General features: G+C 47.6%; 6 protein-coding genes across 6 annotated transcripts; 4 read left to right on the top strand and 2 right to left on the bottom strand.

The window, feature by feature from the left end:
- Positions 1-683: 683 nt before the first annotated feature.
- F4812DRAFT_458934 (uncharacterized protein) lies at positions 684-12,463 on the top strand (the record flags this gene model as incomplete). Its single annotated transcript, XM_047937448.1, has 5 exons — positions 684-738; positions 839-996; positions 1,049-10,986; positions 11,020-11,722; positions 11,777-12,463. 5 exons carry the CDS (start codon positions 684-686, stop codon positions 12,461-12,463), a joined length of 11,541 nt encoding a protein of 3,846 aa, XP_047790819.1.
- Positions 12,464-13,709: 1,246 nt separating this feature from the next.
- F4812DRAFT_458933 (MFS transporter) lies at positions 13,710-15,588 on the top strand (the record flags this gene model as incomplete). The annotated part of the gene is made up of 7 exons (XM_047937447.1): positions 13,710-13,898; positions 13,965-14,089; positions 14,154-14,337; positions 14,396-14,444; positions 14,507-14,903; positions 14,986-15,289; positions 15,364-15,588. The coding sequence occupies 7 exons, from the start codon at positions 13,710-13,712 to the stop codon at positions 15,586-15,588; spliced, it is 1,473 nt and encodes a 490-aa protein (XP_047790818.1).
- Positions 15,589-15,816: 228 nt separating this feature from the next.
- Positions 15,817-17,366, top strand: F4812DRAFT_371529 (mitochondrial hydrolase). The gene is made up of 4 exons (XM_047931933.1): positions 15,817-16,166; positions 16,313-16,352; positions 16,421-16,545; positions 16,623-17,366. Exons 1-4 carry the CDS (start codon positions 15,946-15,948, stop codon positions 17,191-17,193), a joined length of 957 nt encoding a protein of 318 aa, XP_047790817.1. The 5' UTR covers positions 15,817-15,945; the 3' UTR covers positions 17,194-17,366.
- Positions 17,367-17,492: 126 nt separating this feature from the next.
- F4812DRAFT_458931 (ras-domain-containing protein) lies at positions 17,493-18,666 on the bottom strand (the record flags this gene model as incomplete). The annotated part of the gene is made up of 5 exons (XM_047937446.1): positions 17,493-17,753; positions 17,831-17,992; positions 18,082-18,135; positions 18,226-18,284; positions 18,597-18,666. 5 exons carry the CDS (start codon positions 18,664-18,666, stop codon positions 17,493-17,495), a joined length of 606 nt encoding a protein of 201 aa, XP_047790816.1.
- Positions 18,667-19,538: 872 nt separating this feature from the next.
- Positions 19,539-22,813, top strand: F4812DRAFT_371404 (uncharacterized protein). The gene is made up of 7 exons (XM_047931932.1): positions 19,539-19,552; positions 19,602-19,684; positions 19,769-19,844; positions 19,917-20,211; positions 20,265-20,612; positions 20,661-22,632; positions 22,691-22,813. The coding sequence occupies exons 2-7, from the start codon at positions 19,669-19,671 to the stop codon at positions 22,723-22,725; spliced, it is 2,742 nt and encodes a 913-aa protein (XP_047790815.1). The 5' UTR covers positions 19,539-19,552; positions 19,602-19,668; the 3' UTR covers positions 22,726-22,813.
- A 1,884-nt stretch (positions 22,814-24,697) lies between these two features.
- On the bottom strand, positions 24,698-26,391 carry F4812DRAFT_427063 (40S ribosomal protein S3aE). The gene is made up of 5 exons (XM_047934068.1): positions 26,206-26,391; positions 25,972-26,056; positions 25,873-25,898; positions 25,312-25,813; positions 24,698-25,204 (listed from the first exon to the last, which is right to left on the bottom strand). The coding sequence occupies exons 1-5, from the start codon at positions 26,217-26,219 to the stop codon at positions 25,061-25,063; spliced, it is 771 nt and encodes a 256-aa protein (XP_047790814.1). The 5' UTR covers positions 26,220-26,391; the 3' UTR covers positions 24,698-25,060.
- Between the last annotated feature and the right edge of the window lie 901 nt (positions 26,392-27,292).

Here is a 27,292-nt window from a genome sequence, read left to right as displayed (position 1 = left end):
GCTAGGTAACTCACTGTGCTCAAGTCTCGGCAGCACTGAAAGCTCGGGACTTGGCCCCGAGTCAACCTTGTCTCTAGCGTACTTTGGTAGCTATCGATAAGCGGCATAGGAGCTGTTGATTGGTTAAAATGCAATTTAACCTTGCTGATCCTGGAGCTGGTGCTTGAGCTTAAACCAATGAGGACGCTGAATTCTTGCGGCTTTCGGAAAATTAATAAGGCCTAGCTTTGTACTTGTACAATTCGTCAACTGTCACGCCCACTCTCGTAGTAAGTTCACTTTCGCCTGTCTTTTCGCGCCGCTTCATCTTTTAAGCTTTTCAGAAGCACTCAGCCTTGCCCGCGCATCTTTTTCCTGTACAATCTTTCTAACCTACCTTTTTATGATACCCCTCATACAATTCAATTCTATCCCCGTGCAGGCGTAAAAATCTATCTAGAATCGAGGTTTCTCTGCGCGTTTTGTTACATTAGTATTTCATACGCAACATTCACGACCCTTTTTATCTGCGTCGCATCGAGCTATCCGTCGCGTGGCAACCGGACAGAGCCTCATATTTCTGCGCCCCTCCCCGAATACATTCTTCTGAAATAAGACGACGTTGATTATATTCATCTCCAAAATCACATATGAAGGTTACATGATAGCCTCGAGTTACACACGCGCATGCGGGGGTCGCAGCCATGTCGGGGACAGGGCTTGATGATATCGTCAAGAGGCTGACGGTTCAAGAAACTGGTATGACCTCATGCGACTGCTGACTACAGACATCCTGCTTGATCGCCTACTTTTTATCAATCATATTTGTCCGGTGTAGCTAACATTTACGACCTTGTAGACCCTAAACTCAAACTTGAAGCTGCCACCACACTGCGAGATAGCTTGGACCATTACACCAATGGCCCTCACTATGCCGTGTTTCTCAAGCGGATGATGCCGCTGTTCATCATCATCCTTAGAGGACCATGTATATTCCAAAGCACATCACCGGAGCAGGTAAGCTATACTAGCTATTCTATGGTCGACTGAAACTAAACCTGCTACTTAGAAACTTCGGAATTGCGTCCTTGAAATCCTCCACCGGCTACCGACGCACCAAACACAGACTTCGCCCGAGCCCTTCGAGCCGTATGCTGAAGAGATCGTTGACATATTAATGAGCCTAGTTCGGAATGATAACGAAGACAATGCTACGCTATGCGTTAAGATAATATCGGATATTATGAGGCACCAACCCAAAGTGCTCCATGGGAAGGTTCAACCGTTTCTGGACTTGATCCAAGAACTTTTTGAGCAGATGGAGAAAGTTGTGAAAGAGCAGCTAGACAGTACCGCCATTCCGTTCAACGCGTCGGGTCAGCCATCGACACCTGGTAGCACCCAAACAAATTTCCAGTCGCCTCGGCCGGGGTCGCCAGTCGCTTCTGTCAATGATTTGGCTCAAGATGCGCAGCAGCAAAACCGACCCTTGTTGAAAGGCATGCAATCGTTCAAAGTTCTCTCAGAATGCCCGATCATTGTTGTGTCCGTCTTCCAGACATATAGAAATATCATTCAGCAAAACGTGAAAGCGTTTGTTCCTCTAATTAAGGCTGTTCTGTGTCTCCAGGCTAAAGCCCAGGAACAGGCCCATGCCGAAGCGAGGGCAAGGGGTACCGTTTTTGCTGGAGTGAGCCCGAACATAAGAAATCGGGTGGCTTTTGGCGAGTTTATTACAGCTCAAGTCAAGACGATGAGTTTCTTAGCGTATCTACTTCGCCAGTACTCTAGCCAACTCGCCGATTTCTTGCCAACCTTACCCGAAATTATTGTTCGATTGCTTAGGGATTGTCCAAGGGAAAAGTCGGCCGCCCGGAAGGAACTGCTTGTCGCAATTCGCCATATTATAAATTTCAACTTCAGGAAGATATTCCTGCCCAAGATCGACGAGCTCTTGGAAGAGAAGACGTTGATTGGTGATGGATTAACCGTGTACGACACGCTGCGACCACTGGCGTACAGTATGCTAGCTGACTTGATACATCACGTTCGTGATTCACTCTCCCCGGAACAAATTCGAAAGACCGTCGAAGTGTATACGAAGAATTTGCAGGACAATTTCCCTGGGACGAGTTTTCAAACTATGAGTGCGAAGTTGTTGTTGAATATGGCAGAATGCATAGCCAAGATGCAGAACAAAGTCGATGCGCGGCATTATTTGCTTATGATTCTCAACGCTATTGGTGATAAGTTCGCCGCGATGAACAGGCAATATCCTAATGCTGTTAAGCTCTCTAAGCTTTATGCGCAGCAGGCTGCTGATCAAGTTCCTGAGACGTATCTCGCAGACAAGGAGCACCGGCCTGAGTGGGATGAGACAGATATCTTTACGGCAATGCCGATCAAGACGTCCAACCGTGATCGTGGCACAGATCCAGTGGCGGACAACAAGTTCTTATTCAAAAATCTTATGAACGGATTGAAGAACACCTTCTATCAACTAAGGACTTGCAATTTAGGTATTCAGATTGACCCCAAGAATGCGCCCCAGCATTGGCAAGAAGTATCGTACGGGTTCTCCGCCGAAGAGGTTAAGGTCATTATCAAACTCTTTCGCGAGGGCGCCTATGTCTTCCGATACTACGAAATCGAGAAACCCGCTGCTGAGTCTCAGTATGCCTCACCAGTAGAGTACATGGCGAATTTCTATATGGTTTCCAGTAGCAAGGAAGAGAAGGATCTTCTCGAGACCTTCGCCACAGTTTTCCACTGCATTGACCCGGCCACTTTCCACGAAGTATTTCAACAGGAAATTCCCCACCTCTACGAAATGATCTTTGAGCATACCGCCCTCCTTCACATCCCTCAGTTCTTCTTGGCAAGCGAGGCTACGTCGCCAAGCTTCTGTGGTATGCTTCTAAAGTTCCTGATGGAGCGAATCGACGAAGTAGGTTCGGCCGACGTAAAAAGATCATCCATCCTTCTGCGACTTTTTAAGCTTGCGTTCATGGCAGTGACGCTATTCGCGAACCAAAATGAGCAAGTCCTACTTCCGCATGTTGTGGATATAGTTACCAAGTCAATTGATCTATCCACCAAAGCCGAAGAGCCTATGAACTATTTCCTGCTTTTACGGTCATTGTTCAGGAGCATTGGTGGCGGCAAGTTTGAGCACCTCTATAAGCAGATATTGCCTCTCCTAGAGATGCTACTTGACGTTCTTAATACTTTACTTATGGCCGCCCGCAAGCCTGCGGAACGGGATTTGTACGTTGAGCTCTGCCTTACAGTACCGGCACGTCTTAGCAATCTGTTGCCGCACTTAAGCTTCTTAATGCGGCCTCTAGTTGTCGCTCTTAGGGCCGGTACAGACCTCGTAGGCCAGGGTTTGCGAACGTTGGAACTTTGTGTCGACAACCTAACCGCAGATTATCTGGATCCCATCATGGCGCCCGTAATCGAGGATCTGATGAGTGCGCTTTTCGAACATCTCAAGCCACATCCATACAGCCATTTCCATGCTCATACTACAATGCGAATACTTGGGAAACTAGGTGGTAGAAATCGGAAATTCATGACAGAGGCGCCCCCTGTTGAGTATCAGAAGTATGCCGATGACCCTTCAAGCTTCGATCTACGTCTTATAGGATCTAAACGGGATCGTGCGTTTCCGGCTGAGCTTGGCATCGACCTTGCCATCCGTAAATTGATGGAAATCCCAAAGCCTTCCAAGGTTAACACAGCTAGGCAATATGATGGGTACTACAAGAAGCAGGCACTACAGTTCATCAAGGCCCAACTAAAGTTACGGGTTGGTGCCGATCATCTTCCCGATGATTTACCCCGGTTAGTGCGTCTTCAGGCGCAAGACCTTCTCGCCCGGAAGCCTGCCGCGGATTTTGCGATGTTCAGCACATCAGATCGTGAGCGCTCTGTCGCCAAGAAAGAGGAGCAGGATGATGTTACGAAGCGACTCCTCAAGGCTATCATGTATGCTGAATCGATTCCCGAATTTCGTGAGGAGTCTGATATTTTCCTTATGAATCTCTGCCGACATTTCACGATTGTTGAAATCGGGCGGGGCCTTGCAGATATCAAAAAGGAAATGAGCCTCTTCGATGTACAAGCCGGAGAGGGACCCTTGTACATTGACACTAGGGTTCTTGCGGATGCCATTGTCGAATCATTGGCGTCGGATCTGCCCGATGTACGTGATGCTGCTTTTCGGGCGATCCGCGCGGTCTACGATTCCACTGCGACCATCTTCGGATCTGAGACCCACGTTGGTCGGCTAGCGTTCTTTGGCCATCTTAGCAGGATTTTCTGCCATGCTTGTTACGAAGAAGAATGGTACACAAAGACTGGCGGCACTCTTGGTATCAAGTATCTTCTGGTGGAGGTCGACCTTGGCGACTTATGGGTTGTGTCGAAGCAAATGGATTTCATACGAGCTCTGATGTATGTGATCAAGGACATGCCTCAGGACTTGCCAGAAAATACGAGAAATTCGGCTCAAACCACACTCGAATCCTTATTGAGGCGAATTACAACAAACATGAAAAAGGAAGACGTGTTGCCTGCTCCTGTTCAACCAGGACAGCCTCATCCTAAGCACTCGCGGCTAGCGCAGATCTGTGTTCTCTTCAATGATGAGCTATCTCACATGAACAAGCACGTTCGGGGGACTGCAAGACGGTCGCTTGAGATTATTGCAAATGCGACCAATGTAGAAATATGGGAGCTTCTGCAGCCATACAAAGATCGGCTGTTGCAGCCTATCTATGCCAAACCTCTGCGAGCATTGCCATTTTCAACCCAGATCGGGTACATTGATGCAATTGCTTATTATATGAGCCTCAAGTTCGACTTCGTCGCCTTCGATGATAATTTGAACCGGCTACTTATGGAGTCGTTAGCCTTAGCAGATGCTACGGATGAGTCCTTAGCGGGTAAGCATGCTGAGTTTCGGACGCATGAATCTATTGTGAACCTTCGAGTTTCTTGCATCAAGCTATTGAGCAAAGCGATGGGATTTGACGAGTTTCAGAAAGGCCAGAGTAATCCGACACGAACCAAGATAGTTTCTGTGTTCTTTAAATGCCTTTATTCAGAATCGAAACCTACTATTGAGGCGGCGAACGATTCTTTAAAGGCCGTCCTTTCTCAGACAAATAAACTGCCGAAGGATTTGTTGCAGCAAGGCCTTAGGCCGGTATTGGCTAATCTTCAAGATCCCAAACGGCTGAGCACTCACGGTCTAGATAATCTTGCAAGGCTTCTCCGTCTTCTTACGACCTATTTCAAAGTAGAAATAGGTGCGAGACTTCTAGACCATATTAAGGTCCTTGCGGATCCAACCCTGCTCCAGCAGATATCGTTTACTTTCTTTGAACAGAATAATCAGATGAAGGTAATCGCTGCGGTATTTAATATATTCCACCTTCTACCGCCTGCTGCAGAGCAGTTTAAGGAACGGCTGATCGACGCCTGTTTGGACCTCGAGGAGAAGCTGCGGCGAACTCATCACAGCCCTTTCCGGGCCCCATTATATAAATATCTCAATCGATACCCGGCCGAAGTGTGGAATTTATTAGTAAGCAAGTCGGAAGAATTGAAGTATGGTCGATTCTTGTCCCAGGTCCTCCTAGATCCAGAAAGCAAGCCCCTAAGAGAGCACGCCGCTGCCAACATTGACGGATTGATATCGACCTGCGCCCAAGTCGTCAATGCCGGCAAGGATACGAGATTCGTGGCAGTCGTGAACACCATCAATGTTCTCCAATCATTGAGCCAACATGCTAATACCCAAGGTTGGCTAGAGCGAAAGGATACGATCTTGTGGCTAAGACAAGTTGGCAAAGACTTAGAACTTCACTTACGAAGAAATATCCTGCCACCTAGTCTACGACTCCCTGCCGACCAAGCGGCTGAGCAACTAATGGATATCTTTACGAAGGCTCTATCTCTAAATCCAAGTGATTCCGAGGCTCTCTTTAGCCTCGTAGATTCTGTCACCTCCGACGAGTTGCGTGCTACACCGGCATTGTTTGGCTTTCTCTATAAACATGTTATTTGTAACGAGTCCATCGTCTACTGGAAAACCGTCGTACTACGTTGCCTCGAAATATACGCCGGAAAGAGTTCTTCGCAGAAGACCAAATGTTTCTTGCTTCGCAACGTCGTCAACCCGATTATTGCCATGGATGTCATGCGACATTGGCATCAACCGGGAACCCAGAGATTGGTGGACCGTGCAGTCATCGAGTCTATCAACATGAAAATATGGAAAGTCAATCCCGGAGAACCCCAGGAAGACCTAGCGCATCCAGGCATCGATCACACGAGAATGGAAGTCCTCCAACTCTCTGCGATGCTGGTCAAATATCATTACGGCATTCTCCAAGACGCCAGGAAAGATATTATTAAGTTTGGATGGACCTACATCAGACTGGAAGACGTGATCAACAAGCACGCTGCCTATGTAGTAATTGGTTACTTCATCGCGCATTACGAGACTCCTCCGAAGATTGTTACGCAGGTATACTATTCATTACTAAGGACAAACCAAAATGAAGGACGTGCCCTCGTCACTCAAGCTCTTGAACTGATGGCTCCTGTTCTTCCACTGCGTTGTACGGCAGTGCAGGGAGACCGCGGCACCGGAGACCGCAACGCAGTTTGGGCTATGGCACCACGTCGCATCTTGGCCGAGGAAGGCCAGAACGTTCAGCAGATGACAAGCATATTCCACTTCCTGGTTCGGCATCCTGACCTATTCTACGAATCTAGAGACAAATTTGCTGTTCTTATCATTACCTCTCTCCGAAAAGTGTCACCCTTCGTGTCCTCGTCGACTGAAAGCAAGAGACTCGCTTTGAATATGATGTGGTTGATCTGGCAATGGGAGGAGAGAAGAGTAGATGGCAAACAGAGCGATTCCGACAGGGTCTTATCAGAGTCACCGAACTCTAGAAAGCGAAAATTTGACAGTGACAAATTGAGTTCTTCGCCACCGGCTGTTCGACAGGTTGCTCAGGTCGATAGGGCTGAGTTCCAAATCCCTGCCGGTTATCGTCACAAGATGATAAAGTATTTGATCGAGTTTATTGCACAACTAAATGAAAGGTATCAGCTGCCGTCGGCGAAGCCGAGAGATGCAGTTCCAACATCCGGCTCTCCTCTTCCGTCTCAATCTACGGAGTTATGCAAAAAAGCAATGGCTCTTCTTTATAATCTTCTACAACCACGATATTGGGCCGATCTCGATGTTGATCTATTCCCGAACATCACTGAGGTTGTCCTAGCTAGTGAGAGAACCACGAAGCTTCTCGCAGCAGATCCTTCAGATAAGGAGAACTACGACGAAAAGTTTATAACCAACATCGTCAATACCCTCCAGGTGGTGCGGATCATTCTCAACTTTAAGCCCGACGACTGGATACTGAGGAACATCCCATCGATCCAAAAAGTTATCGAAAAATGTCTCAAGTCAGAAAACCCGGAGCTACAAGATTGTCTCCATCTGGCAGACAAGAAATATGACGACGGTCGCGACGTCAAGTCCATAATCCAGCGGATCCTTGATGCTGTGCCAGAGGACGTACCTATGGAAGATGCAGACGCTGAAGCCGAACCCGAGGCCCCCACTTCGGAAATTATCACTTTCCTGTCTACTATTGCGACTGAATCTCTAGCCAGTTCCAACTATGTGTCGGGTGTCAACATCTTATGGTCTTTGGGTCAACGGAAACCCTCGGTTATCGACCAGCACATTGTGTCTTTAATGAAGGCATTGCAGACGAAACTTGCTAGGGAACATGTTCAACACTACTCTAGTGTAGCTGCGCACCAGCAGATGAACATGGCCGCTATACGACCTCAAGATCCAAACGCTCAAACCGGAGAATTATCACCGTACGAACTCAATGTCCAGACCGATTTAATGATCAAGGCAATCCAGGTGACTGCAATGCGCATGGAAATACTTGGGGATCATCGACGGCCATTCTTGAGCGTCCTGGCGACTCTGGTTGAGAAATCGCAACATATTCCTCTTTGTGAGAAGATACTCGACATGGTGGAAGGTTGGGTCTTCCGATCCGAAGGGACATGGCCGACGCTAAAGGAGAAGACTGCGGTACTCCATAAAATGTTAACTTTCGAACATAGGAGCGACCCGACAATGCTAGGCAAATTCCTGGAGTTGGTAATCCGCATTTATGAAGATCCGAAAATAGCACGAACGGAACTCACCGTACGAATGGAGCATGCTTTCTTGATCGGGACTCGAGCACAGGACGTCGAGATGCGCAACCGATTCTTAAACATATTCGACAAGAGTTTATCGAAAACAGCAACTGCCCGGCTGTCTTATGTCATAGGTTCTCAAAATTGGGATACTCTTGCTGACTCCTTCTGGCTGGCTCAAGCTACTCAGCTTCTACTAGGTGCTGTTGAGATGAATTCTAGTGTTCAGCTTCATCAAGAAGACTTCCGAACACTACCGGCATCTCTTATTTATGGCATTTACTCCAAAGACACCAGGGAGCCGATGACAATGATTGATGACAAGTATGACATATTCATGGCTAATCACCGACGTTTTGTCGCCGAGTTAGGTGATGTAAAGGTCCGAGATATCATAGAGCCACTAATGCAACTTCAGCACATCGACAGCAACCTATCTCACAGGCTTTGGGTCACCGTATTCCCGATGTTCTGGTCTGCTGCCGCTAAGGATGAGAAGACTGAGCTAGAGAAAGCACTGGTAGTACTTCTCACCAAGGACTTCCACTCTCGTCAAATCGACAAACGGCCTAATGTTGTGCAAACTCTGCTAGCCGGCGCCGCCAAAGCGTGGCCGGAGTGCAAGATACCACCGCATATCCTCAAATTTGGAGCGAAGACCTACGATGCTTGGTACACAGCATTAGTGCAGCTTGAAAACGCCGCTATCAAGCCAGATGTAGACTCTCCCAAGGTGCGCGAGAGCAATCTAGACGCATTGGTTGAACTATATTCCAGCCTAAAGGAGGACGATCTTTTCTACGGTACCTGGCGTCGGCGATGTCAATTTGTAGAGACTAACGCGGCGCTGTCATACGAACAGAACGGGATGTGGGACAAGGCGCAAAAGATGTACGAGGCGGCCCAGATCAAAGCTCGAACGGGTGTTATTCCATTCTCTCAAGGAGAATACATGCTCTGGGAAGACCATTGGGTGCTCTGTGCGCAGAAACTGCAGCAGTGGGACATATTACAAGACTTTGCGAAGCACGAAAACCTCCAGGATCTTCTATTAGAGTGCGCTTGGCGAGGTATCGATATGTGGCAAACCCAAGAACAACGCGACAGCCTAGATATGGTCATTAAGGGCGTCATGGATGCGCCAACAGCCCGGCGAGCATTCTTCCAGAGTTTCATGTCCTTGCTGAAATTTCACAATAAACAGGAGACTGGCCAGGACTTTTCACGTGTCTGTGATGAGGCCATACAGTTATCCATCAGAAAGTGGCATCAACTTCCGAAGCGTCTGACCGCTGCTCATATTCCCCTACTTCACAACTTCCAACAGCTTGTCGAACTGCACGACGCTAGTGTCATCTGCCAGAGCCTTGCGAATACAAACCAAACCAACCTGGATGTGAAGTCTGGCGAGTTGAAACTCCTTCTCGGATCTTGGAGAGACAGGTTACCAAACATTTGGGATGACATAACCGACTGGCAGGATTTGGTTACCTGGAGACAACACATTTTCGGGTTGATTAATAATACCTATCTTCAGCTTCTGCCCCAACAAGGTCAAGGCGCTAATGGCGCTTCATTCGCGTATCGCGGTTATCATGAGACAGCATGGATTATCAACCGCTTCGCCCATGTTGCCCGTAAGCATAATTTACCAGACGTGTGCATTGCCCAGCTCAGCCGTATTTACACTCTTCCTAATATCGAAATTCAAGAAGCCTTTTTGAAGTTAAGAGAACAGGCCCGGTGTCACTATGAGAATCCTGCGGAGCTCTCAAGTGGACTAGATGTGATCAATAATACCAATCTCAACTATTTCAACAACCAACAAAAGGCCGAATTCTTCACTTTGAAGGGTATGTTCCTGGAGAAGCTCAACCAAAAGGAAGACGCGGATGCGGCCTATGGTACGGCGTTATATTACGATATCGGAAAAGCCAAAGCTTGGGCTGAATGGGGTTACTTCAACGACCGTAAATTCAAAGAGGATCCCACAGACTTGAACTCGGCTAGACAAGCCCTAACCTCGTACTTACAAGCCATTGGCAGCTACAAGAGCGGCAAGGCACGGAAACTTATTGCACGCATCCTCTGGCTTCTGAGTTTGGATGACTCCAATGGAACCATTGCTGCGGGCTTTGATGATTATAAGGGAGAAACTCCGGTCTGGTATTGGATCACGTTCATACCGCAACTTCTAACCGGCATGGCTCATAAGGAGGCACCCAGAGTCCACGCGATCCTTCTGAAAATAGCCAAGGCCTACCCGCAGTCCTTGTATTTCCAATTGAGGACGAACCGCGAAGATATGCTTGCCATCAAGAAGAATCAGGAGGCTAAGGAGAAAGTACGGCAACGAGCACAGTCGGCGGCAGCTGGCGGAAAGCCGGGCAATTCGCCGTCGCTTACCAAACAAGACAATCCCCAGATGAAGCCAGAGTCCTCTTCTAGGCCCGCAACCGCGAACGGTGAAACCAATCCTCAAACGAAGCCTGAAGCATCGGATATCAGCGGGGCAGCCAGCAGCACGCAAGCAGGTAACGCGGACCCTCAGCAAGCAGGGAAAGACGGCGCATCGGCTACGCCACAGAAACGGCCGCCTTGGGAGCTTACAGAGGAGATTATGTCTGTTCTGAAAACAGCATTTCCTCTTCTTGCTCTCTCCATGGAGACCATGGTGGACCAGATTCAAAAATATTTCAAGTGCCCGCCCGATGAAGATGCGTATCGCCTGATCATAGCTCTACTGAACGACGGTCTGGCGTATGTCAGTAGAATGCCTGCTTCGTATGCTAGGGACGTGAAACTACCATCAGGTACCGAGACGAATATCACCCGCTTTGCCGAGACGATCCTCCCTTCACATATCAAGAAGTCATTTGAAGCAGATTTTGTTGATGTGAAGCCAACGATGTACGAATACATTCACAAACTTCGCAAATGGCGAGACAAGTTTGAAGAAAAGCTTGATCGCAGGAACCCGAGAGCATATTTGGAGGCATACTCGCGTCACTTAAGCGAGTTCCGTTACCTGAAATTCGATGACGTCGAAGTGCCTGGTCAATACTTGCAGCATAAGGATAAGAACCAGGACTTCATCCGTATTGATCGATTCCTTCCTAATGTGGACCTTGTTCGAGGGATTGGTGGTTCCCACCGGCGACTGAAGATCCGTGGTCACGACGGTAGTATTCACTCGTTTGCTGTTCAGCATCCAGCTGCGCGACATTGCCGACGAGAGGAGAGGATTCTTCAGTTGTTCCGACAGCTAAACCAGACACTCGCCAAGAAGAAGGAAAGCCGGCGTCGCGACCTACAATTCACGGTACCGTTGGTGGTCCCTCTTGCTCCTCACATTAGAATTGTGCAAGACGACCCGTCCTATATCACGCTTCAGGGCATTTATGAAGACCATTGTCGACGTAACAACATGCCCAAGGATGAGCCCGTCATGTTTACCATGGAAAGATTGAGAGGTTTGATTGAACCTAAGGGATCTGTAAGTTGTACTCTTAGAATGAAAATGCTGAGGGTCGCTAACAATTCAATACAGAAACCTCCAGAGCAAACTGCTACAGCGCGCCTCGAGGTGTTCACAGCCATCCAGGAGAAATGGGTTCCTCGTACTGCCGTTCTGGAATACTTCCAGAAAATATTCCCCGAGTTCTCTGAATTCTGGCTCTTCCGACGTCGGTTCTCGTATCAACTATCGGCCCTCACCTTCATGACATATATCCTTTATAGTACCAATAGGTATCCCCATAAGATGCACATTGCTCGCGGCTCAGGGAAGATCTGGGGCTCCGAGGTGATGTCGTACATGGCACCCGGAAAGCCCTTCTTCCATAATCCAGAGCCTGTACCTTTCCGTCTCACACCCAACCTGCAGACCCTGATGGGCCCTCTGGCTACGGAAGGTATATTCAGCTGTTCTATCATGGCGATCGCGCGCTGCCTTACAGAGCCTGAGTTTGAACTCGAGCACGCGCTCACCCTCTTCGTTAGAGACGAGGTAATATTCTGGTTTACCAGTAGTCATCGGACTATTCACCTCAACGAGAACCAATTGCGCGAAACAGTGCAGACCAATTGCGACATGATTGTCAAGCGCGCCGTGAGCCTGGCTCAGAGTCCGGTTGGAAACTTGCCGGCGAACCAGACAGTCATCGATCTCATCGCCCGAGCTGTTAATCCCATGAATCTGGCGCAGTGCGATGCTCTCTGGATGCCTTACCTATAATAAATAATATCCCATGCATTTGTCTTTTTTATTCGCCTCAGAATAGAGGGTTCTAGTATTCTTGTTTTCTCTTTCATCTTTTGCATGTGAGGCTATTTCGCAGCAAGGCGTTAGGGGGGTGTCAGGCTCGTACACACGGTCTATTGGGTTGAGCCAGTAATGCATGACTTTCTATCCTCTTGCGAGGGAGCTGGCTACCCTTTATATAGACGGTAGAGCCAGGCTCTACCGGTCTATCCCTGACAGGGTACGAGATAGGGCATAAGGGACTAAAATGAGAGAAATCAACGGCGCGGGTTTACTTGGTGTCAGGTTAGAGAGGATCAGAGGCGAAGAAAAATCAGTACGAGTATTTGTGTTTATGCGCTTAAGTCTATTCAGCCTAAATTATAATGCAGTCAGTCAGCAGCTTATTAGTTACCATTATTTGACTATTGCGACTATGCTTTGCTGGCTTGTGATATATACATAGATACCTAATATGTGAGTTATGCGTAGAGCTATGTAAGACTCCGTCGCAATGAAAAGGTACCTGTACATTTTTTCCCACTCTATTGTAACTACTATAGCTACCATGTACACAAAGAGGAGCTTCAACGCTAAACTAAATATATCCATTCATATGCTTTAGCTAGACACACTGTTCTGTTCCTCCAGAGCAGGGACAGTTCATATAATCGCATACGTACCGTACCGTAAAAGGAGCCAGATAGGTCAACCTGGATTACCACTCATATTATGGTGCAGTCGTTCTTCAAGAGACTACTAACCTATAAGCTGTTGAACGCGAATGCGGCGAGCACTTCTGGGTATAATTCAAGCTCGCCAAAGGAACTCCAATTCTATTGCTATATCGATAATTCATAGTATTTCTACCGTGATATAAGAAAAGCATTAACAACAGAGTTAGGTAGAAGAGGAGTTCGATTTAGAGCAACGGTCCAAGTGTCGTCTGGTAACTAATAAAAGATATAGCTTATATACTAGATTAGGTACCTACCTCTTATATGTGCATGCAGTATTGCCTTGTAGTAGTACACGCGACAATGTTTTGTCAGGGTTTCATTGCAGGTCAAACGGGGAATCGGAGCGGGTTCGCTTCACGTATACCTCTATATACAAGGCCAGTCCATATCCGATCCCATAACCGACGTCCACTATGATCCGTTCCTCCCAAGCGCATTCATTTCCTCTTCAAATCCCTAGATATTGAAGGAGATAACTAGGTTAGGTACCTACGCGCATAATGGATCTCACAGTCCAAGAACCGGCTCTTGTCAACCAGGAGAGGCTCGAGAGCAAACTCGGTGCGAGCGCTGTCGTGGATGAAGACCCTGCTATCTCCGACGACATCGGCGACAACGGAAGACTTCAGAATAGCAAGACGGATGCTAAGGAGAAGGCGTTTGTGCGCAAACTAGATTGTTATATCATGGTAGGTGTCATGTATATCGTCCTATGGTTATATGAGACTAGTAAGAAGCTCACTAGGTGTATACAGTCGACTATATGCGCCATGTATTTCCTGAACTACGTCGACCGCAACGCCATCTCGCAAGCCCGTCTGAACCATCTCGAGAGCGATCTCGGCATGTCGGGCAACGAGTTCAATACGGCAGTTAGCATGTATGTAAGTCCCTCATAAGCTTAGGTCAACATCGAGATTGGTCACTAACCACCTCTGCTATAGCCTCTTTGTCGGATACGTCCTAATGCAAGTCCCGAGCAATATGCTGATTACGCGGATCAAGCCTGGGCTCTACATGTCCGGATGCATGTTTCTCTGGGCGGTCGTATCCACCTGCACGGCTGCTGTTAAGAGCTATGGTGCACTTGTCGCTTGCAGGTTCTTTCTTGGGATTGCGGAAGCTCCGGTAAGTGGCTTCACCGGAACTCGATTCTGATGCAGTGTAATTAAATTAACACGATTAGTTCTACCCCGGTGCTACGTACATCTTTGCAATTTATTACACTCACAGCGGTTAGTTGTTCGTTTGTAGGTACTGCTCTATAAGCTAAAGTTGACTCTTTCGTCCCTCACAGAGATGGCGGCGCGAGTCGGTCTCATGTACTGCGGCCAACTTCTCGCTACCGGCGTCACGGGTCTCATCTCAGCCGGTGTCTTCGCCGGGATGGACGGGTTGCGAGGTCTTACCGGTTGGCAATGGCTCTTCATCATCGAGGGCTCTCTGACGGCTCTCGTTGCGATACTCGGGTTCTGGCTCCTACCGAACACGCCGGACGACACGTTTTGGCTGGACGACGAGGAGCGCGAGCTGATACGGACGCGTATAGAGCGCGACAAGATAAGCGACGCCCTGGGAAAATCTAGTGTCTGGGAAGGGTTTAAGCAGGCGTTTAAGGATAAGAGGACATGGCTCTTTTGCTTCATGCAGATGTTTCATCTGTCGGCCTGTTCGTTCAATGCCTTCTTCCCAAGGTGAGTCCTCCGGTCCCCCCTTTTATTATAAACACTTAGTTCCAGAACTTGGAGTAAATACTAACTCCATACGAAATAATAGCGTCGCAAAGACGCTTGGCTATAATAACACTGTAACGCTACTATTGACGTGCCCCCCTTTCGTCCTTGCGGGAATTGGCAGTGTCTTAGTCGGCTGGAGCTCCGGGAGACTGAATGAGAGGACGTGGCATATAACAGTGACATTATCTATTGCGATTGTCGGGTTTGTTATAGCAGCTAGTACGCTTGACACAGCGGCACGCTACGTCGCCTGCTTCATCTTCCCCGTTGGTGCATTTTCCGCCAACTCGGTTGTCGTCGGCTGGACGTCATCAACGTTGAGCCAAACAGAGGAGAAAAGAGCGGTAAGTGGTGACAACATTGTGGCTTTAATTATGCTAGTTGTTATATATATATGCTAAGATGAGAGTACCTATAGGTCGTCCTTGCGATAACCAACGTCTTTGGTCATATCGGATATATATACGGCGCATACTTGTGGCCCGATAGCGATGAGCCGCGATATGGGATCGGATTTGGTGCATCTGCTGGCTTCGCTCTCCTCTCCATCGGCTGTGCCTGGGTTGTCCGGATGCTACTTATTCAAGAAAATAGGAAAATGCGGGCTTCATCTTTAGAGCGTGTCAATTTGTATAGTTACTGATCAACTGTATTTATTGTATGTAGGAGTGTCATAACGAATGAAATTTAATAAGTTAATAAGTGTATGATTTAATAAACAACGATATCCTGGCTAGGCCGAAAGTTAATTACAGCACGTATCTGTATGTACCTGAGATGCCGTCTCGGTATGACGCAACCAACTCCGAGGGCAGCCGATAAGGCCCTCCGATATCGACAACCGAGTTATCGATAACTTCGGAGTAAGCGCTTTAATCACTAGCAACCTACCAAATTTCTCATCGAGTCCCATCGCAAACGCGTTTCGAACCCCTCCCACCTGGCGCAGTAGAACTGGTCGCGACAGACCTCACGCTACCAAACCGGCTCAGCGTTGAAAATGGCGACTCGGCGCATAATCTCGCCGCGCTCGCCGTTGGGCTTGCCCTTCCGAGCTATACTATCGCGGCCGTATTCCTCCACCAGCCCTGCGCGCGAGACCGTCCGGTTGGCGTTCGATCACCACACGCCCCAGAAAGGACGTGTCGGCCCGACAGAGTCGCCCATAATATTCATGCATGGCTTATTCGGCTCCAAGAAGAACAACAGGACCGTGAGCAAGTGAGTTAGTTGGTTTTTCGGCCCCTTATGTATCGAGAGAGAGAACATGCGCAGAATTTCTAGTTCTAGGCATAGGTAGATCAGAGAAAGAGAGAGAGAGATGGAGAGATGGAGAGATGGGTATCTAATTTGATTGAAACTTTCAGAGTCTTGGCCCGCACTCTCGGGCGTCATGTCTACGCGGTGGTGAGTCCATTACCGAGCATCCGCCTGCTTTTGTATCTTTATCTAATCCGTGTAATCCCTACGTCTAGGACCTGCGAAACCACGGCGAAAGCGGCCACGCGCCGCGCCACGATTACCTCGCCATGGCCGACGACGTCGCGGCCTTCATCCACGACCGCGGCCTACGGGAACCCACTCTAATCGGCCATTCCATGTGAGCAGCCCACCTTCACCCATCCCCCTTTCCTCAGAAGGCGACTGTTTTCTCACAGCCCAACCACAAAAATCCAGGGGCGCGAAAACCGCCATGACACTCAGCCTGAAAGAGCCGGGGCTGATCAAGGACATCGTGTCGGTGGACAACGCGCCGGTGGACGCGGTGCTCGGGACATCGTTCGGGCGGTACATCGAGGCGATGCGGCGGATCGAGGAGGCCGGGGTGGTGCGGAAGTCGGACGCGGACAAGATGCTGGAGCAGTACGAGGAGAACCTCGGGGTGCGCCATTTCCTGCTGGCCAACCTCCACCACGCGCACACCGAGGACGGCTCCGTCGACCCGACCTTCCGCTTCCGCGTCCCGCTCGACATCCTCGCCCGCTCCCTCGGCCACATCGGCGACTTCCCCTTCAAGGACCCGCAGGAGGCCCGCTTCGAGAAGCCCGCCCTGTTCGTCCGCGGCACCCGCAGCACGTACGTCCCCGACGAGGTCATCCCGGTCATCGGCCAGTTCTTCCCCCGCTTCGAGCTCGTGGATATCGATGCCGGGCACTGGGTTATCTCCGAGCAGCCGGATAAGTTCATTCGAGGTGAGTTGAGAATCTTTGCGTATGTTGTTCATTTTTGGAGGCCGGGAGCTAACTAGAATAACCATCTGTAGCGGTCACTGATTTCCTCACGCCGAAGGAATGATTTTTTTTTTTAAAGAGAGAAAGAGCGAAGTAAGTAATGGGGATATAAGAACGGGCTTTGCATATATTATATCTGCTTGTATAAACGTGTACCAGTGCATCAAGGGGGGATATCATATAGAGAAAGGAGAGAGAGACCAAGACAGAAAGAGAATTATGTACATAGCCAACCGCATCCAGCCTAGGCGTTCGTCAGCGCGCGTGAAGATGAACAAAATATAGAAAATAGACAAAATTTCCAAGGTTTCATCATTTAACAAGGGCATGCCGAAGAGTAACTTGACCCGAGACCACCGAGGTTCAGCGTATTGCTAGACGCGGGCGCGGTTGAGGCGAGTAGCTCAGGTCGTTGGACGATGCGGTCGACGACCTCGACGAACGGCTGCCGCACGTTCTCCCGCGTCTTTGAGCTGACTTCGCAGAACCCGGCGCCCTGCGATTCCGCAAACGCCTTGCCCTCCTCGAAGGAGACGGCGCGGCCGCCCGTAGCCACCTTGTCCAGTTTGCTTCCGACCTATTGCCATGATTAGCCATTATTATACGTGGACTAGTAGGTTGGGGCATATAGTGATGGACGGGGGGGATGGATACCAGGTAAAGCACGGCATCGGGCGACGCGCTAGATCTCGCCTCGTCGATCCACTTCTCCATGCTGAGGAAGCTCTTCCTGCTCGTGATGTCGTAGACCAGGATGACGGCGTGGGCACCGCGGTAATAACTAGTCGACAAGGTGCGGAACCTTTCCTGTCCGGCCTTTGGACGCTGTTAGATAGCTACGTCGCATAATAGAGTTGACCAGATTTTAAAGCGAATAAAGACCGGAATGCGCATGGGGTGCTTACGGTATCGAATATATTCAATCTATATCCTTTGCCTCGGACGGCAAGCTTCTTCATCTAATGCGCGTAAGTTAGATATCAGCTGGGGCTCGTGGTCGTGCGATGCGGATGGATCCAGCTTAAGCTTGGCATCATCCGAAAACTCACCTTGAAATCGATACCAATGGTCGCCGTCGTCGACTCCGGGTCAAACTGGTCATCGCAATCTACACAAGTCGTCTTAGAATTAATTATACCTAATAAAAAAAATAAAAAATAAAAAAGGCCGACGCCATCGATTCGGATAGATGGAAAAACTCGTACATCTTAACAGCACTACTCATCCCCGGATAGAGGTAATTTCATCTCGTCAGCCTTATCAATATTCCCAGTTCATTAGAAAGCCCATCCGTTGCTCGTATCCGCCCGCGGGTAATTGCAGGGCGGGAACCAAGCTTCGCCCGGGGGGGAAGCATTCGGGAGGGTAGGTATATAGGGCTTAGGCTTGTTTGAATTATGTAATTTGTATGCATACATACGTGCAGACTTGCCGGCGCCGGAAGGGCCGATGATGAGGATCTTGAGGACCGGTAGCGAATCCTCCGACATCTTTCTACCTATGCGTCTTAATTAACTTAGGTAGGTGATTATCCAAGGAGTTGGGGTAATCTTTCGTATATTAGTGGCGATAGCGAGATTTAAAGAAGATAACTAAAGCGAAATAGGTAAGTTTGGGTAGGTAGGTTAGGTAGGTAGGTATGAGATGCGAATGTAACAAGCGATAAAAGCAATAATTCGGTTGCCTCGGATGAGATGAAGCCTAGGTGGTAGGTCTAGGAGGTAGGAAGTAAAGTTACCTCTATGATGTAGGTAACTAGTGTAAATTAACTTCCATACCGCTCCTTGGCCAAGATATTATACAATACATACAGGCCTAGGTACCTCCTGTATTGTACAATATCTATGTTAGGTACCTACCACATTACAAAGCGCTTGATTTGGTCATACAAGGTACAAGCAATCAGGTACCCGGCGTCTTATTAAGTTATTACTTTGCTACCTTTAAAAGATTTTAAACCAACTTTGTCGAAATTATTCACTATTTACAAATAAACTTAACAGATTCTATAAGGAGTAAATTTGATCATCAGTTATCCAACATTCGAAAATGCAATTCCTACCTTATTTCTTACAGTCTAATGCATTTCCAGCCGCACTTTACATACTACGTAATATGTATAAGACGGGGTACAAATACTACATTAGGTACCTACCTATCTATGTAGGTCGACTGGCCAATACTGATGAATGGTGCCCAAGAAATGGTGGTGCACCAATTTTTGATGCTCTTCCAGCCTTATTAGAAATCTTACACAATACAACATCTTTTTGTCTTTGAATCTATTACCTATCTTCAAACCCTGAATCAATCATCGTAGCCCGGGATATGAAGATCGAGCATCTTTCTAGTCTGGAATATCGACGTTCAGTTCTGGTACACTGAGACTCCTTCGTCTTAGTCTTCTTCTCCTTATTCGCCCTAGTGTCAGGTATCCGTACGGCGTACCCCACCCACAAAGGCTGGAATGTCAACCTGTGGGGCCTCTCACAATGGGATCTGATGGTGGTATGTTCCATATGTACCTAGCCTAGGTAGCCTAATCGACTAGATTCGAGACAACAATGCACTAAAACTGTTTCCACTCTGCAGAAACAAGTCACCAACCGGGCCGTGGGCTTCGGAAGGTCTTCCCTCCCGAGGGTGCTACCGATAACACTACTGTTGAGTATGTTCTCCGGCGCCGGACATGCACCAACGCTCTCTTTCCCTACCCTGCTAATAGTAAATGATATAATAGCATCATCGCTATCCACGGCCTAGACACCGAGTCGCCGGGAACATGGACTTACAAGGGAAAGGGTAGGGGCTCATCCGTGAACTGGCTCGAGGATAGATATATGCTACCAGCTGCCGCCCCTGAGGCCAGGGTTTATACATATGATTGGAATGCAAAAGTATTCAACAACGCTCCCGTCCAGACGTTGCTGGGTCATGCCGACAGCCTCCTTACACTTGTATCGTGTGAACATGGTACTTCCGGTCGACCTATACTGTTTATCGCCTCTTGTTTTGGAGGCCTTATTCTAGCTGAGGTGAGGAGTGTCGACAATAAGAGAATACGTAAAAGCAGAGCTGATCATCGTAGACTATCTGTCGTGCAGCCCAGGCGGGTAGTAATTACCGTCATATACTTGGGTCTACGATCGGTATCGTCTTCTTAGCGACTCCTTTTTCTGGGACCGGTGCTGCCAACGCTGCGTCGTGGCTCGTTGTCGTCAAGGGGATCATGGGCAAGGACGCGTCAGGCGAACTCATTAAGGACTTGGTACAGCGTCATGAGTTTGTTTCCGAGCGTGTCCAGAAGTTTGCCGAAATCGCCAATGCCGATCTCACACGATTTCCCATTCGCTGCTTCTATGAGACAGGGAAAACCAAGATTGCAAAGAAGATTTTTCGATGGGGAATTCCGGACAGGTTCCTACGAGGTTCTATAGTAAGATTAGAAACCACCATACTAGGGAGCACAATCTAATGTCTACAGCTCGTTACCCAGTCTTCGGCTTGTCTTGATGGCTTTGATCGTCGGGGTCTCGAGAAACCTCACGTAATGATGAACAAATTCCAGGGAAACGACTGCCCTGATTTCAAACAGGTCAAAGAAGCCATACAATTCATCTTGAAGGAGGGACCAAACACCCTAAGACGCCGAGCAGGAAAAGAGATCACTAGAAGATCAGTCGAGTCAGTGATGCAGAAGAAGCAAGCCCAGGTCCTGGAAAGTCTCTATTTCCAGAGCATGAATAAGAGGAAAAATGACTCCCCCGATTCATATCCCGAAACTTTCCAATGGATTTTCCGTACAGACGATGCCGAGGATAAGTCTAACGACCTAGCCAATAAGCGATGGAATGATTTCGAGGCCTGGCTTGAGTCTGACGATGCCATTTACTGGATCAGTGGCAAGCCTGGATCCGGGAAGACCACGTTAATGAAGTACCTCATGGGAAACGATCTCACGAAGAAAGCATTAGCTATTTGGACTGAAAGGACCAAGGGGGTCGAGCGTCCTGTGATATTCTCCCACTTATTCTGGAAAGCCGGGACTGAGGAATTGCAGAGAAACATCAAGGGATGCCTATCTTCCATTCTTTATCAAGCCATTGAACTCGACACGGCTTCCTTAGACTCAATACTGACCATCCACGAGTCATTATTAGCTAAGAAATCTATTCATGATTGGTCGTCTAAGGAGCTTGAAGATGTATGTTTCGCAATGTTGCGTGACTATCCATCTCCAGCTTGCATATTCCTCGATGGCCTAGATGAAATATGCCAAGAAGATCGCTCTTCGCTTATGGAGCTGGTAGAAAATCTTAGGAGACTTCCTAATACCAAACTATGCGTAGCCAGCCGGCCAGAGAGAGACCTCGAGTCTGCCTTTTCCAAATATCCACACCTAAAATTGCAAGACCTAACTTACAGTGACATGGAAATATATGCATCTGGAAAGATAGAGCCATATGTTTCTAAAGGCCAGATAACGAGAGACTTCGGGTCAGATATCATTGACACACTTGTCTACAAGGCGAAAGGCGTCTTTCTCTGGCTTCATTTAGCATCCGACAGCCTGGTTCGTGGACTGAAAAACCACGATTCAGAGGAGACACTACGCGAAAGACTTGAAGAATTTCCTGACGACCTAAACAAACTCTATGAGGACATATGGAACCGAGTAAACAAAAATACGAAAGCATACCGAAAAACTGCCGCCAGATATTTAAATGCCACCATCACTGCACAAAAAATGGAAAAACTCTATGTCTATGACCGATTCAGCCTCCTTGACCTAGTGACTGCAACAAATGATCAACTTCAACGTACATTCCGAGCAAGATATACTATAGACGAAGCTTCTTTAATACAGGAGTGCAAGAAAACCCTCGGTGAAATCCGAACTCAGTGTATTGGCCTTTTGGAGATAGATATGAGGATGATGAAGGATAACGACGATGGACCCTTTCAGCCGTATGTGAATATGTCGGTAGGATTCGCTCACCGGACAGCCTACGATTTCCTCACAGATACTGAAGGAGGTCGTGCTATTCTTGCGTACGACTCATCCCCTCATCATGAGCTACCCTTCAAATTGATTAAGGGCTGTTTGATTACGGCTAGGCTTGGGCTCTCCAGGTACCACTCTCCTGTGCACATCATTGATGAATTGTCGATGCTGCCAAGCACTATCCCCCCACCAGAAATCGAAAAAAGTCTAATCGATACGTGGCATTTATACGATGATGGGTATTTTGACCTAAAATACAGTAGGCCTCACTTCTTGGCAATTGCAGCTCGTTCCAGATTCGCAGACTTCATCAAATCGAACATAAAGAAAAGTAAAAACCCATCATCATTAGCCAGTTACGTTTTACACTACGTATGTACATATTCCAGATGGAAAGTATCAGATTATCTTGATAATCTCAATTCTTTTGGGGAGTTCTTGTTGCACTTAGGTGCAGACCCAAATACCCAGGCGATTTACCAAGCACCCCGCTTACTCCGTTTGTCTAGTTGCGTACCGTTCTGTAGCTCAATTGCCTGTATAATAATTGCCCTCTTAACGGTAGAATGGGAGGCGACAGACATCAATGCACTATATGGGTACCTGCAAAAAGCTATCAAACTCATACCAAACCTACAAGAGCACATCCCGGTTACTGTTGTGTTCCAGGATAGTTACCTCTATATTAATGATACTGGAGCTTGGGATCCTCGTGACTTTATGCCTTCCCATGTCATATTGGATTTAGATCTAGCTTCCTTCATTGAGACATACTCTAAGCGTGTCCTTAAGGGAGGGTTGCAAATGTCTGAGGATGAGATACTTCATCGATCGCCAGGGAAACCTTCGAACAGTGCTACATCTTGTATAGCCCTGATAAAGAACCCTGCATATAGGGGGAACGACCCAAAGTATCTTTGTTGCCCGGAAAGCGAGACGAAACGGCTACTCGGTCTCCTAATGCAGTTCCTACATGGTGATAAATTCAAAGACCTAGCCCAGGAAGCGCGTCAAGAGCTCGATAAGATTGGCGAGGGCACTTTGTGCGGGTCAATCCAGTGTGGAGAGATACATAACCTCGAAGAATACCTTGCAGAAAGAAAAATCGGATGGCGCTTCCTTGACAAAAACGGGGCTATTATCGAGTGATGGTACATAAGGATTCCTTGGGTCTACCTGCGGCAAGTCTGATGAGATGACGGATACTCACGCTGGGCCCTTGGGCAGTTCAAAGCCATCCCCAGTGCCCAGGTCAAACCGATGCTCATCCAGCCGTTCAAGCTATGCAGCGCATTCGAGGGGGACGTAACAAGTTTACTGGCGCTTATTTTGGCCTCTTTCTCGAGTTGAGATGTCGTTATTGGGTTTCCGTATGTTGGGGACAAACGAACAAACGAACATCGCGTGGGACTTTCGGTTTGGCGTCTAGGATACTAGGTGTGTGTAGCTGCGTCATGATGCTTTTTTTTTTCTCCTGTGATTTTGAGAATCTCCTTTCTGCTATTATATCAATTGATTTATGCACGACGAGATGTTAAAACTATGCCGTACTTATGTCGAGCTACTAAACCGCAACTCAACACACGGGTAGGTACCTTGCACGGTGTTAGAAGTTAGAACAACGCAAGAAAAGGGGTTAAACCCCAGGTACCCAACATGACGAAGCCGCTTCAACTGCCCATGAGCTGGGACCAAAGAGCATGGAAACAGCTTCGTTGCCTCTACAAGGGCACGTGGTTATTCTAGGTTAGGTTAGGTAGACATCATCTAGAACACTGCCGTCGACTTCCAAGTACCGTCGTTCAACAGAATCAAAGCCCCAAGTTACTAGACACTACACCATTCAGTCATATTAGGCACATTGATTGAAATAAATAACTTATAATCGATAGCTACCTAAGCGGTACGGTCCCTACTCCTTCTTAAGGTACCACCACCTCCCATGCCACTATCAAAATGGCAGGTATCTACATAACCTAACCTAACCTAACCTGCCTCTTATCACACAACCCGCCCAACTCTAGAAGAAAGAATCAAAAAAAAGCCATCATTCTACGATAACACTTCTCTAAAGTGTTACTCCGAGTACTAAATCCAATCGTGAAAAAAAAAAGGGGGGGGAAGAATTTGCGAAGCATAGCGTTTTGGTATATCTACCTCCGTTGATACGGTTGCGCCAGGACGTGATCAAAAAGTGGCCCTCTACCTACATAATTAGACACTATAAATCCTCTACACCTTAGGTAGACGTGAAAAATCATACCTACCTCTACCCATCTGCCTAGGTACCTTATGTACCTAGGTATATGCGTATCCAAGTACGATGGATGATGGATAGGGAGACTTGCTTCTGAAGTGACTTGTCTAGGTTATGCAAGGTATTAGAGTGCAGGAATACCTATCACTAGGGAGTTGGAGTTATATATTTGAGCGGGTATGGCCTATCAGACAGACTCCCGAAATTATCACAAGCCTACTATCTCAGGAGAGAGGAGAGAGAACGCACGAGAGCATCATTGCCATGAGGATTATTGTGATGGTATTGGTATCTTCACTTACGGGCACTGTTAACTACTGATCCCTTAGACCATCGGTACATCGCGGATAGTTGAATCTGACTGCTAGAACACAGGAGGCCACTTGTTTTTTTTTTCTTCTTTTCATATTCACGTTAAAAAAAAAAGAACAGAAAAAAAGAACAGCATCACGTAATGGAACCATCCAGTCGTCAGCTAAACCTTTCTCATTTTATCTGTCCCTGAGGGGCCTGCTGTAACCGCGGCTATCCTGCCGCGCCGAATGCAATCAGAAGTGAGACCTATTGCCATTGCACAAAAAACCCACGCCGTTCCATGACCAGAGTTCAGAGTTCATCGTAATTAGACTTCCTCAAGGACTCGTTCCTTGAACTCCCGCTCAATCTTCTGACCCTCCTCATTCGTCGTGGACTCTCCGTGCAGGTTCATGAGGGCACCAAGGTCGAACTTGGGCGACTTAAGGAGCTTGACCTTGCGGATGTGGACCTATATAGCAAGTTTTGTTAGTCTTCTTTTTTTCTTCTTCCTTTTTTTACTGTGGCAAATTCCAAAACGACGAGCTATAGGGCTCTATTTTAGACTTGAATACGTACGTTCTGGAGGGGGTAGATTCCTTGGGTGGCCTTCTCAATCTCACGGCCGATGACCTCGGGGATCAACTTGGAGGTCAGTTGTTGCAGAGTGCAGGTGGCAGCCTCTCGCTGGATGATCTCGACCATCTTCTTTCGGATGGCACGGATCTGGGATGAAGCGGCGTAGGTGGTCTTCTTGATCTGGTTGGGCCGTCGCTTGGTAAAGGCGATGGCGAAGAGACGGAGGAGGTAGTCATCGGTAGTCTTGACCGTGACGTTGGCCTCGATCAGACTCTGCCACTTTCGAACTAGCGATCGTAGCTTGTCGGAGGTGAAGTCAAGACCGTGAAAGTTAGTCAGGCAGTTCTTGCCCTGAACCTCGTCGACGCGTAGCTTGACCTTTCGGAACGCGTGGTCCTCGTCCTTCTGGAGATCGGCTAGGGAAACCTCGAAGATTCGGCCCTTGAGGGCGTCGTTCGCGTTCTTGAGACCGGTGGTTCGGTTGACGAGAGTCTTACCGACACTAAGCATCGCAGTTAGATATTTAAGCAGTTCAGGCGCATCGGGGTGAAGATTTCGTACTCTCGGATGTTGAAAGGAGCAGGGGCCTAGAAATAATTTCAAGTCAGTCTTCAACAAATTCCATATGAAATCAATCATTGAACAGAAGATTCGCTTTACCTTGATGGAGTACCAGTCCTTTCGTGCGAAAGGGTCCTGGGCCTTCTTCTTCAGGCCCTTCTTGCCCTTGGACAATCTCTTGTTCCTATAGCGAGCCAATGATTAGCAACTGGATTTCTTGATTTTATTTTAGGCGAGGAGTTGCAAAGAGAGAGAGATAAGGGTGCGGGAGTCGAGAAGCGCAGGAATCGCAGATGTTAAGGTAGATATCTAATGGAAATGCAATTTACTCACTTTCCAACCGCCATGTTTGCGAGAGGTCAATGTGGGCTCGCAATTCAGGACGATGTTGAAGATGTGTTGAAAAGAAGCTTTTGGTGTTGGGTGGTGGATGGATCTGGCTGTGAATTCTAGTCCAGCCAAAATTTCTTGTTTGTGCGCGAAAATTGAGGGAATGTGGCAGGGTCACGTGGTTTTTTTTTTGTCTTTGATAAGCAAATGATTTTTCAGGTGCCCGCTAGGTAGCGCTAGCGAAAAAAGGGTACGTACTTTTATTAGGGTCTGATCCCTCGAGGGATGAACTTTCCTAAATTCATAACTCTCTTGAAGCGCATACTACCATGGAGCTATGGTTGTATCCGGTGATATTGGATAATCAGGTCAATTTAGTGCATGAGACATTCTCCTTCACTAAGATCTTTCAAGTTTCAACCTTGAAGTTTTATTAATAAACAACGTAAACACACAACATACCTCTTCTACTGTGTAATTTATTCTACCCATCTAGCACTTTGATTAATTATTTAGATCCAAATTGATGCTTCTAATTATTTCACCATACCAAAGCTTCTTACCTCCCAAGATATTAACTATATCTTAGGTACCTAAGCAATTGTTAATCCACGGCCTGCTCAACTTCTAGAACAGTTATTTGTATAGTTATTGTAAATTAAGTTAGGATATAACAGGCGAGCTAGAACCCAGCCAAAGGGGAAATCTAACTTTTTTATCTCTCTTGTGTACTGTTTCTGTCCTTTCCAGTCCGCTTGCCTTTCTTCCCAACGGGGTATCCCATTTTACATTCCCTTTCGACATTCCCTTTCGTATACTCTCACAACCCAGTTATGTGTAGATCTCGCAATCCATTAAATCTTCTCTCTTGCTTCTCTCTCTTCCTCTCCCTGTTCTGTATCCAAAAGAATCTCACCAAAAAAAAAGTTTTTTTCCCGAGCGCCTTTGTTTCCCAATACCATTATCACCACCATTAACCAAACCACCGTCAGGTCCTGATGATACATTAGGTATATCCTTGGTAACCCTAGCCCTTGCGAGGTAAAAAACCCGTTTAACAATAACAGTAACATATAACAACAACAATGAT

Source organism: Daldinia caldariorum, assembly GCF_022478825.1.
Source record: "Daldinia caldariorum strain CBS 122874 unplaced genomic scaffold F4812scaffold_7, whole genome shotgun sequence".
Classification (NCBI taxonomy): Eukaryota; Fungi; Ascomycota; class Sordariomycetes; order Xylariales; family Hypoxylaceae; genus Daldinia; species Daldinia caldariorum.
Note: the sequence above shows the minus strand (reverse complement) of the source record. Positions and strands in the feature narration are given on the sequence as shown.

What these genes read in the sequence shown, in the direction of transcription:
- F4812DRAFT_371529 (XM_047931933.1), top strand. Translation starts at nt 15,946, where the DNA reads ATGGCGACTCGGCGCATAATCTCGCCGCGCTCGCCGTTGGGCTTGCCC. An exon ending in AACAACAGGACCGTGAGCAA is followed by an intron (nt 16,167 to 16,312) that starts GTGAGTTAGTTG and finishes TGAAACTTTCAG; the next exon opens with AGTCTTGGCCCGCACTCTCG. An exon ending in GGCGTCATGTCTACGCGGTG is followed by an intron (nt 16,353 to 16,420) that starts GTGAGTCCATTA and finishes CCCTACGTCTAG; the next exon opens with GACCTGCGAAACCACGGCGA.
- F4812DRAFT_371404 (XM_047931932.1), top strand. An exon ending in GGTTCCTACGAGGTTCTATA is followed by an intron (nt 20,613 to 20,660) that starts GTAAGATTAGAA and finishes TAATGTCTACAG; the next exon opens with CTCGTTACCCAGTCTTCGGC. An exon ending in GGAGTTCTTGTTGCACTTAG is followed by an intron (nt 22,633 to 22,690) that starts GTGCAGACCCAA and finishes CCGTTTGTCTAG; the next exon opens with TTGCGTACCGTTCTGTAGCT.
- F4812DRAFT_427063 (XM_047934068.1), bottom strand. An exon ending in AGGACTGGTACTCCATCAAG is followed by an intron (nt 25,899 to 25,971) that starts GTAAAGCGAATC and finishes AATTATTTCTAG; the next exon opens with GCCCCTGCTCCTTTCAACAT. An exon ending in GAATCTACCCCCTCCAGAAC is followed by an intron (nt 25,205 to 25,311) that starts GTACGTATTCAA and finishes CTTGCTATATAG; the next exon opens with GTCCACATCCGCAAGGTCAA.